This window comes from Triticum dicoccoides, chromosome 6A, assembly GCF_002162155.2.
Source record: "Triticum dicoccoides isolate Atlit2015 ecotype Zavitan chromosome 6A, WEW_v2.0, whole genome shotgun sequence".
NCBI classification, from domain to species: domain Eukaryota; kingdom Viridiplantae; phylum Streptophyta; class Magnoliopsida; order Poales; family Poaceae; genus Triticum; species Triticum dicoccoides.
In genome coordinates this window covers 597,612,821-597,624,434 of record NC_041390.1, presented here as the reverse complement: position 1 = coordinate 597,624,434, position 11,614 = coordinate 597,612,821, and the positions used below count along the sequence as shown (strand labels likewise).

Below are 11,614 nucleotides of genomic sequence, written 5' to 3'. Positions count from 1 at the left end.
TTTGAACGTAGAGCCTATCACACCTGATCATCACGTGGTGTCTCAGCACGAAGAACTTTCGCAATGGCGCATACTCAGGGAGAACACTTATACTTTGATAATTTAGTGAGGGATCATCTTATAGTGCTACCGTCAATCAAAGCAAGATAAGATGCATAAAAGATAAACATCACATGCAATCAATATAAGTGATATGATATGGCCATCATCATCTTGTGCTTGTGATCTCCATCTCCGAAGCACCGTCATGATCACATCGTCACCGACGCGATACCTTGATCTCCATCATAGCATCATTGTCGTTTCACCAATCTTATGCTTCTACGACTATCGCTACCGCTTAGTGATAAAGTAAAGCATTACAGGGCGATTGCATTGCATACAATAAAGCGACAACCATATGGCTCCTGCCAGTTGCCGATAACTCGGTTACAAAACATGATTATCTCATACAATAAAATTTAGCATCATGTCTTGACCATATCACATCACAACATGCCCTGCAAAAACAAGTTAGACGTCATCTACTTTGTTGTTGCAAATTTTAAGTGGCTGCTACGGGCTTAGCAAGAACCGTTCTTACCTACGCATCAAAACCACAACGGTAGTTTGTCAAGTTGGTGTTGTTTTAACCTTCGCAAGGACCGGGCGTAGCCACACTCGGTTCAACTAAAGTTGGAGAAACTAACACCCGCTAGCCACCTGTGTGCAAAGCACGTCGGTAGAACTAGTCTTGCGTAAGTGTACGCGTAATGTCGGTCCGGGCCGCTTCATCCAACAATACCGCCGAACCAAAGTATGACATGCTGGTAAGAAGTATGACTTATATCGCCACAACTCACTTGTGTTCTACTCGTGCATATGACATCTACGCATAAAACCAGGCTCGGATGCCACTGTTGGGGAACGTAGTAATTTCAAAAAAATTCCTACGCACACGCAAGATCATGGTGATGCATAGCAACGAGAGGGGAGAGTGTTGGTCACGTACCCTCATAGAGAGAAAGCGGAAGCGTTAGCACAACACGGTTCATATAGTCGTACGTCTTCACGATCCGACCGATCGAAGTACCGAACGCACGGCACCTCCGAGTTCAGCACACATTAAGCTCGATGACGTCCCGCGAACTCCGATCAAGCAGAACTTCACGGGAGAGTTCCGTCAGCACGATGGCATGATGACGGTGATGATGTTGCTACCGACGCAGGGCTTCGCCTAAGCACCGCTACGATATGGCCGAGGTGGAATATGATGGAGGGGGCACCGCACACGGCTGGGAGAGATCAAAAGATCAACTTGTGTGTCTTGGGGTGCCCCCTGCCCCCGTATATAAAGGAGCAAGGGAGGAGGAGGCCGGCCCTAGGAGGGGCGCGCCAAGGGAGTAGGATTCCTACTCCTAGTAGGAGTAGGTTTCCTCCTTTCCTAGTCCAACTAGGAGAAGGGGGGAAAGGAGGGGACTGGAGAAGGAAGGGAGAGGGGGGCCGCGCCCCAAACCCCTTGTCCAATTCGGACAAGGCTTGGGAGGGGCGCGCGCCACCTCCTGGCTGCTGCCTCTCCTTCCCTCATTAAGGCCCAATACTACTTCCTCGTATTCCCGTAACTCCCCGGTACTCCGAAAAATACCCGAATCACTCGGAACCTTTCCGATGTCCGAATATAGTCGTCCAATATATCGATCTTTACATCTCGACCATTTAGAGACTCCTCGTCATGTCCCCGATCTCATCCGGGACTCCGAACTACCTTCGGTACATCAAATCACATAACTCATAATACAAATCGTCACCGAAACTTTAAGCGTGCGGACCCCTACGGGTTCGAGAACTATGTAGACATGACCGAGACATGTCTTCGGTCAATAACCAATAGCGGAACATGGATGCTCATATTGGTTCCTACATATTCTACGAAGATCTTTATCGGTCAAACCGCATAACAACATACGTTGTTCCCTTTGTAATCAATATGTTACTTGCCCGAGATCCGATCGTCGGTATCTCAATACCTAGTTCAATCTCGTTACTGGCAAGTCTCTTTATTCATTCCGTAACACATCATCCCGCAACTAACTCATTAGTTACAATGCGTGCAAGGCTTAAGTGATGTGCATTACCGAGAGGGCCCAGAGATACCTCTCCGACAATCAGAGTGACAAATCCTAATCTCGAAATATGCCAACCCAACAAGTACCTTCGGAGACACCTATAGAGCACCTTTATAATCACTCAGTTATGTTGTGACGTTTGGTAGCACACATAGTGTTCCTCCGGTAAACGGGAGTTGCATAATCTCATAGTCATAGGAACATGTATAAGTCATGAAGAAAGCAATAGCAACAAACTAAACGATCAAGTGCTATGCTAACGGAATGCGTCAAGTCAATCACATCATTCTCTAATGATGTGACCCCATTAATCAAATGACAACTCATGTCTATGGCTAGGAAACTTAACCATCTTTGATTCACGAGCTAGTCAAGTAGAGGCATACTAGTGACACTCTGTTTGTCTATGTATTCACACATGTATTATGTTTCCGGTTAATACAATTTAGCATAAATAATAAACATTTATCATGAATTAAGGAAATAATTAATAACTTTATTATTGCATCTAGGGCATATTTCCTTCAGGTATGTTTTCGGATTCGTTTCATTCATGTGATATGTGTAAATCTTGGAGCGTCTTTTGCATTTAGTTTTCATTTTTCTTTTATGCACCATGCTGGTATGAGATAGTCCTTGGTTGATTTATAGAATGCTCATTGCACTTCACTTATATCTTTTGAGTATGGCTTTATAGAATGCTTCATGTGCTTCACTTATATCATTTGAAGTTTGGATTGTCTGTTTCTCTTTACTTAGAAAACCGCCATCTATAGAATACTCTTTTGCTTCACTTATATTTGTTAGAGCGTGGGCATATCTTTTGTAGAAAGAATTAAACTCTCTTGCTTCACTTATATCTATTTAGAGAGATGACAGGAACTGGTCATTCACATGGTTAGTCATAAAATCCTACATAAAACTTGTAGATCACTGAATATGATATGTTTGATTCCTTGCAATAGTTTTGTGATATAAAGATGGTGATATTAGAGTCATGCTAGTGGGTAGTTGTGGTTTAGTAGAAATATTTGTGTTGAGGTTTGTGATTCCCGTAGCATGCACGTATGGTGAACCGTTATGTAATGAAGTCGGAGCATGAGTTATTTATTGATTGTCTTCCTTATGAGTGGCGGTCGGGGACGAGCAATGGTCTTTTCCTACCAATCTATCCCCTAGGAGCATGCGCGTAGTACTTTGTTTCGATGACTAATAGATTTTTGCAATAAGTATGTGAGTTCTTTATGACTAATGTTGAGTCCATGGATTATACGCACTCTCACCCTTCCACCATTGCTAGCCTCTCTAGTACCGCGCAACTTTCGCCGGTACCATAAACTCACCATATACCTTTCTCAAAACAGTCACCATACCTACCTATCATGGCATTTCCATAGCCATTTCGAGATATATTGCCATGCACCTTCCATCATCATCATATACATGACTTGAGCATCATTGTCATATTGCTTTGCATGATTGTAAGATAGCTAGCATGATGTTTTCATGGCTTGTACGTTTTTTGATGTCATTGCTACGCTAGATCATTGCACATCCGTCGGAGGCATTCATATAGAGTCATATCTTTGTTCTAGTATCGAGTTGTAATATCGAGTTGTAAGTAAATAAAAGTGTGATGATCATCATTATTAGAGCATTGCCCTAGTGAGGAAAGGATGATGGAGGCTATGATTCCCCCACAAGTCAGGATGAGACTCTGGACTTTAAAAAAAATAAAAGAGGCCAAAGAAGCCCAAATAAAAAAAGGCCAAAGAAGCCCACTAAAAAAGAAAACAAAAAAATAAAAAATGAGAGAAAAACAGAGAAGGGCAATGTTACTATCCTTTTACCACGCTTGTGCTTCAGAGTAGCACCATGTTCTTCATATAGAGAGACTCTTGAGTTATCACTTTCATATACTAGTGGGAATTTTCATTATAGAACTTGGCTTGTATATTTCGATGATGGGCTTCCTCAAACGCCCGAGGTCTTCATGAGCAAGCAAGTTGGATGCACACCCATTTAGTTTTCAGTCTGAGCTTTCATACACTTAGCTCTTAGTGCATCCGTTGCATGGCAATCCCTACTCACTCACATTGATATCTATTGATGGGCATCTCCATAGCCCGTTGATACGCCTAGTTGATGTGAGACTATCTTCTCCTTCTTGTCTTCTCCACAACCACCATTCTATTCCACCTATAGTGCTATGTCCATGGCTCACGCTCATGTATTGCGTGAAAGTTGAAAAGGTTTGAGAACATCAAAAGTATGAAACAATTGCTTGGCTTGTCATCCGGGTTGTGCATGATGTGAATATTTTGTGTGGTGAAGATGGAGCATAGCCAGACTATATGATTTTGTAGGGCTAACTTTCTTTGGCCATGTTATTTTGAAAAGACATGATTGCTTTATTAGTAGGCTTGAAGTATTATTGTTTTTATGTCAAATGATAGACTATTGGTTTGAATCACTCGTGTATTAATATTCATGCCATGATTAGATATGTGATCAAGATTATGCTAGGTAGCATTCTACATCAAAAATTATCTTTTTTATCATTTACCTACTCGAGGACGAGCAGGAATTAAGCTTGGGATGCTGATATGTCTCCGTCGTATCTATAATCTTCGATTGTTCCATGCCAATATTCTACAACTTTCATATACTTTGGGCAATTTTTTATACTATTTTTGGGACTAACATATTGATCCAGTGCCCAGTGCCAGTTCCTGTTTGTTGCAAGTTTTTTGTTTCGCAGAATATCCATATCAAACGGAGTCCAAACAGGATATAAACCGATGGAGATTTTTTTGGAATACATATGATTTTTGGGAAGAAAAATCTAGGCGAGACGATGCCCGAGGGGGCCACGAGACAGGGGGCGCGCCCCAGGGGGGCAGGCGCGCCCCTGGACCTCGTGGCCACCCCGTAAGGCGGTTGATGCCCTTCTTTCGCCGCAAGAAAGCTAATATCCGGATAGAGATCGTGTTAAAATTTCAGCCCAATCGGAGTTACGTATCTCCGGGAATATAAGAAACGGTGAAAGGGAAGAATCTGAGAACGTAGAAACAGAGAGAGACAGAGAGACAGATCCAATCTCGGAGGGGCTCTCGCCCCTCCCACGCCATGGAGGCCAAGGACCAGAGGGGAAACCCTTCTCCCATCTAGGGAGGAGGTCAAGGAAGGAGAAGACGAAGGGCCCCCCCTCTCCCCTTCTCTTCCGATGGCGCCGGAACGCTGCCGTGGCCATCATCATCACCGCAATCTTCACGAACAACTTCACCGCCATCATCACCAACTCTTCCCCCCTCTATGCAGCGGTGTAACCTCTCTCTTATCCGCTGTAATCTCTACTTAAACATGGTGCTCAACGCTATATATTATTTCCCAATGATGTATGGCTATCCTATGATGTTTGAGTAGATCCGTTTTGTCCTATGGGCTATTTGATGATCAAGATTGGTTTGAGTTGCATGTTTTATTATTGATGCTGTCCTATGGTGCTCTCCGTGTCGCGCAAGCGTGAGGGATCCCCGCTGTAGGGTGTTGCAATACGTTCATGATTCGCTTATAGTGAGTTGCGTGAGTGACTGAAACACAAATCCGAGTAAGGGGGTTGTTGCGTATGGGATAAAGAGGACTTGATACTTTAATGATATGGTTGGATTTTACCTTAATGATCTTTAGTAGTTGCGAATGCTTGCTAGAGTTCCAATCATAAGTGCATATGATCCAAGTAGAGAGTATGTTAGCTTATGCATCTCCCTCAAATAAAACTGGAATAATGATTACCGGTCTAGTTATCGATAGCCTAGGGACAAATAACTTTCTCATAACAAAACACTCTTTACTAAAACTAATTTAGTTGTGTCTTTATCTAAACAACCCCTAGCTTTTATTTAGACTCTCTTTATTACCTTGCAAACCTATCCAACAACACCTACAAAGTACTTCTAGTTTCATACTTGTTCTAGGTAAAGCGAACGTCAAGCGTGCGTAGAGTTGTATCGGTGGTCGATAGAACTTGAGGGAATATTTGTTCTGCCTTTAGCTCCTCGTTGGGTTCAACACTCTTACTTATCAAAAACTGTTGTGATCCCCTATACTTGTGGGTTATCAAGGGAGTATTAAGATCAAGTCGCGAGGCGTTCGATTTGATGTGATCGAGGGGCCAACATATCGTCGCGGGTCCTTTGCATCAAGAACAACATTGCGAGGCGCTTTGCAACATGGACAACATTGCGAAAGGCCCTTTGCAACACGAACAATGTTGTGAAGCCTTTGCAACAAAGACATGTTGCATTAGCACCGATAGACACCACATCACACAACAAAGACATGTTGCATTAGCACCAACGTCCCCTACCTACTCTATTGTGGTGGCGGTGGCTGGCCCTGCCTGCAGCAGTCCATGGCTCGGTTCCCTAGCTTACTACACTCCCCATTGTCGGGCGGTGGTTCTTCTTGCAACAGTAGGTGTTTGGCGTAGAGGCAAAGTGGGAAGAGCATGGTACCATGTGTGTGTGTGTGTGTGTGTGTGTGTGTGTGTGTGAGAGAGAGAGAGAGAGAGATGTGCTCGCTTCCTCCTTCTCAAGAGAAGTCTCCTCCTCCTCGTGATGATGCGTCTAGCAACGTCAGAGAACGTTTGGAGGTGTGTTGCCGGCCGATCCCGCTGAAGTCGGTCGCTGCTGGCCTTCGGTGGATCTATTTGGATCCAATTTTTGTTCATTTTTTCATGTGGTTACAGGTTTGATCTTTTCGATCTACGGCTCTCTTCATCAGCGATGATTGCTACTCTGGTGCGCTGGTCCTTTGGGGCCTTAGCACGATAACTTTCTGGTTGTCTACCACAACAAGGTTTACCCGGCTACGGTGATGGAGGGGCGATGACAGCAACGCGCCTTCAGCTCGCTCCAATGTTTGTCGTCGTCACTAGGTGGTCCATAGACCTGATTATAATTTTTGTTACCTTAGTCTTCTGGATTACCTCTCGCCATTCTTATATTTTGTTACCTCTAGTCTTCTTTGTACTAGGTGGTCCAACACCATTGCACCTCCCCGCCGCCCAGATCTGTCGCTCCCAAGCCAAATCGAATGTGCGTCCACCGCCATCGACATCTTCCTCTACCGCCGCACCACCTCCTCTGCCCGCACCTCGTCGACGTGACGCATCCTTTCCTACGCCCTCGACACTGCCGACCCGAGAGCAGCCGCCATGCCACCGAATTTATTAAATGGGGTGTGGCCGCGAGCGACCTCAAGTGGTCGCCGGTTCGGCGTCGAGTTCCAGCACACCGGACGGTGGTATCGAGCATGAGGGTTCCGGCAAAGACTGAGTCGAAGTAGTTTAGTTGTAGTAGTAGTTGAATGTTTGTAGTAGTTTAGTTTGAATGTTCCTATGTTTAAACTTTGTCATATTTGGATGTTCGTAAGTTTGAACGTTTGAATGTTCCTATGTTTAAACTTTGCCATGTTTGGATGTTCGTAAGTGCCATATTTTAAGGCAGTTGTCAGAGACTTTAGTTTTTCATGCTTAAAAAATACATCTTTTTGTACCTTCAAATTTGCTCGGGCCACTTTTTACCTTAATTTATCTTTGATTGATTGTCTAGGTGGATGGGTTGGGGCCCCCATTGCTCATGCGCTGAGTTTTGCCTTGCTGACGAGCAAGTGCACGATTGGGGTGACGTTGCCTTGCTGACGAGTAACTGCCACGCAGCACGTGGCGTGGGCGACTCCTGCCGGCTCTTTTGCAGGAACGTATCTTCCCCCCTCTCGTAGCAGCTTCCATCCTTGACTCTTCTCTGCCATCGGTCATTTTTTTTCTTTGTCTTGTGCTTTTGAGAATAATAACCACGTTGCAAAAGGTTAACAAATGCAATGCAAACTTCAAAATTCACATCCAAGCCACGTCGTAACATAAATCCGCAGTCCAGGGTTCAACACGGCGACGGCGACGGCGACGGCGACACACAATAAAAAATCCGACACAGATAAGTTTCTGATCAGCAAACCAACGGAATGCAAACTTCACATTGCCGCCGTTTGCACTTTGCAAGCCGACCTGATCATCGTCGACATCCATCGTCAGGAACCGCTCCCTCCCGACCCCAAGTACCTGACCACCCTGAGCTCCTTGGCCCTGGTGACCACGGCGTCGAACGACAGCAGCACGTGCAGCGTGACGAACACGACCACGCCGGCCACCACCGCGATCACGTACGCGGACGTCTCCAGGTTCCTGCAGCTGCCGGCGGCGTACGCGCCCAGCAGCCCCAGCAGGTCCAGCACCACGGCGGCCTGCATCGCCCACAGCGGCGCGCCGCGCCGCTTCACCGTGCGCTGGAGCAGCAGCATGATCACCACGACGGACGCCATGAACGACGTCGCGTTGCAGTAGAAGAAGGCCTGGTACCGCGCCCCGTGGGTGTCGAGCAGCACCGGGTTGCCCGTCGCCGTCCGTGTCGGCGCCGGCGCGTCGTCGCCCCACGTGCCGCCCGGAGGCGCGAGACCCGCCTGGTACGTCACGCTCGCGGCCAGGATGCCGAGCAGCATCAGGTACTTGCGTTTCATGTAGTCCTCGCTGCTTTTTTGGTGTTGCTTGCTCTTGTTATTCTCGCCGTCGCTGCCTGCCGGCGACGAAGACAGCGGCTCAAATAGCCTTCGGAGCCACGTCGGAAGACATTGCAGCTCTGACCAATGGAAGCGGTCTGCTGACACGAAAAGCAGGATCTGCAGGATGAGGAAGGCGACCACCAGGGCCACGAGCGCGAAGACGTAGATGGACGTGCGTAGTTTCCGGCAGCTGCCGGCGGCGTAGGCACCAATGAGGCCCAGCAGCCCCACCACGATGCAGACGTGGAGCGCGTTGCTCCGAATGACCTGCTTGTACAGCGTCTGGTTCACCAGCAGGAGGATGACGGCCACCGACGCCATGAACCCCGTCGCGTTGCAGTAGAAGAAAACCTGGTACCTGCTCCAGTAGTAGTCGAGCAGGATCGGGTCCCCGGCGATGAGCTTCCTCTCCTCCTTGCTCTCCGGCCAGAACCCGCCCGGCGGGTTCAGCCCGGTTTGGTACGTGACGGTGGCGGCGAGGATGGCGAGCTGCAGCAAGAACTTACGCTTCTTCTCGAGGTCCAGTTTGGGCTGGTTGTCGCCCGAGAGCTGGAGCCACCCTGCAAGCGTGTCGGACATGTCGTGCACCCGGTCCATCAGCCAGCTGCTACGCCCAGTAAGCGTGTACGCCACGACCTTGGCGATGGAGTAGACGAAGACGGCGACGGCCAGGGCAGAGACGTAGATGGTGGTGGAGGCGTCCCGGCAGCTCCCGGCGGCGTACGCGCCCATGAGGCCGAACAGGTTCAGTATCATGGCCGTCTTGAGCGCGGTGCCCTTGAGGGCGGCGCCCGAGCTCAGCTCCTTGCTCTGCACGATGACGATGACGACCAGCGATGCCGCCAACGCCGCCGTGTTACAGTGGTAGAACGCCTTGTACCTCATGGGACTTATGTCGAGGAGAATCGGGTCCCCCGGTGTGCGATGCGGTTGGCCTTCCTGCCAGACGCCGCCCGGCGGGCTCAGCCCTGCCTGGTAGGTCACCGTCGCGGCGAGCGTGGCCAGCAGCAGGAGTAGCGACCGCGACTCCTCCCTTTCCTCCTCCTCCTCCGACTTCTCCTCCTCTGCTGCGAGAGCGCCGTTCTTGCTCTCTACACCTTGCGGGGGTGTGGCCGGGACCGTCGCCGTGGCATTAGTAGCAGCACTACCCGGCATCCTTTTCCTTTTCCTATCCAAGCAGCTGGCGCAGGTTAGTACATCGCAGATGACTTTGCGCCACCGTTGGAAGTGGAACGTGTCCATGGCGAGCAGCGCGACGGCGGCCTGCAGCAGGATGTTGAGGAGCACAGCGCCGGCGAGGGAGACGATGTAGACGGTGGTGTCGACCCTCCTGCAGCTCCCGGCGGCGTAGGCGGCCATGAGGCCGAGCAACTCCACCAGGACGCACACCGGCAGCGCGTACGACCGGGCGAGGAGGTGGCTCAGCGTCCTGCTCATCAGCAGCATGATGATGGCGAGGGACGCCACGAAGGACGTGGCGTTGGCGTAGAAGAAGGCGTGGTACCGGATCTTGTACCGGCCGTCGTGCAGCAGCGGGGCGCCGGCGAGGTGCCCGTCCACGCTCTTGCTCCAGAAGCCCCCCGGCGGCGCCAGGCCCGCGCCGTACGTCAGCGGCGTCGCGAATGTGGCGAGCAGCAGGAGGAACTTGCGCCGCTCCTTGAGCTTGAGCCTCTCCTCCTCCGAGCCCGGCGAAACTACGCCGGAGTCCTCCAGCTTCTGGAGCAGCACCCCTCTCGGACTAGAGGAGGAAACGGAGCTCGGCGAGACGCCGGAGTCCGCCAGCTTCCGGAGCAGCAACCGCCTCGGACTTGAGGAGGAAACGCAGACGTGGATGGCGACGTAGGCGAAGACGAGCGCGAAGAGCGCGGAGACGTACACGGAGGCGACCACGTCGCGGCAGCTCCCCGAGGCGAAGGCGGCCATGAGGGCGAGCAGGTCGAGCAGCATGGCGGAGCGGAGCACGGTGAGGCCGACGCGGCTGCCGCTGATGCGCCGGTCCAGCAGGAACATGATGACCACCAGGGACGCGACGAAGGCGGCGGCGTTGCAGTAGAAGAAGGCGGAGTACCTGGCCGAGTAGGTGGCCGCGAGCACCGGGTCGCCGACGCGGTGCGGGTAGACCACCGGCGCCGGCGCCGGTGGGTCAGGGTCGGCCTCCTCCGACCTCACGCCGCCCGGCGGGTTGAGCCCGGCCACGTAGGTGACACCGGCGACCAGCGTGGCGAGCAGCAGCAGGTACTTGCGCCACTTCCACAGGAACTTGATGTCTTCTTCCACCTCCGTCGCCATGGCTCACGGCGGACCAGAGCGCTCCGGTCCAGCAGCTAAGATAATATCTCCATTGCTGATTGGTGAGTGTTCTGCTGTCCGGATGCTTCGCACCTCCAGTACGCCACGAAGGAATGTGATGCTGAGCTGAGAGCTGTCTAGTGCAAAGCAAACTAGTAAAAAGATCACCAGTCAATTTCTTCCATAGCCATTGGGTCAAGATCCAAATATCCCGAACTGTTATGGTCCATTCCAGCATCGTAATCTGTAGTTCTGTACAAACACTGTATTAGGGATCTAGTGAGTACTACTACATATATAAAATAAGCTAACGCCCGCTCTAATCATAGTGAGTAGTAAATGACCTTTGTCAGCCAAAGATGTCAAGCAGCTGGAAAATGTTTTTTTTGATGGCATATAGTCTGCTCGAAATTTAAGAACGCCGGACCAAGTAATGTCCACCGCGGTAGATTTTGGGAAGACAGATGGGTCAATAATAGAGCTTTGAAAGATGATTTTTCCTGGACTATATAATCTATGTTTTGATAAACAAGAATGCTATTTTCCTGCCGATTGGCAGTTAGCGACAGGCACGTACGACTCACGAGCCGTTGGATCCGCTT

At 49.7% G+C, this 11,614-nt stretch overlaps 1 protein-coding gene across 1 annotated transcript; it reads right to left on the bottom strand.

Annotated features, from left to right (window-relative positions):
* Window positions 1–8,002: 8,002 nt before the first annotated feature.
* On the bottom strand, window positions 8,003–11,117 carry LOC119318284. Its single transcript, XM_037592810.1, has one exon. The coding sequence runs from the start codon at window positions 11,010–11,012 to the stop codon at window positions 8,196–8,198; it is 2,817 nt and encodes a 938-aa protein (XP_037448707.1). The 5' UTR covers window positions 11,013–11,117; the 3' UTR covers window positions 8,003–8,195.
* Window positions 11,118–11,614: the final 497 nt, after the last annotated feature.

Bases quoted from the DNA above. Each gene is read 5' to 3' on its own strand.
- LOC119318284 (XM_037592810.1), bottom strand. From the start codon at position 11,012: ATGGCGACGGAGGTGGAAGAAGACATCAAGTTCCTGTGGAAGTGGCGC.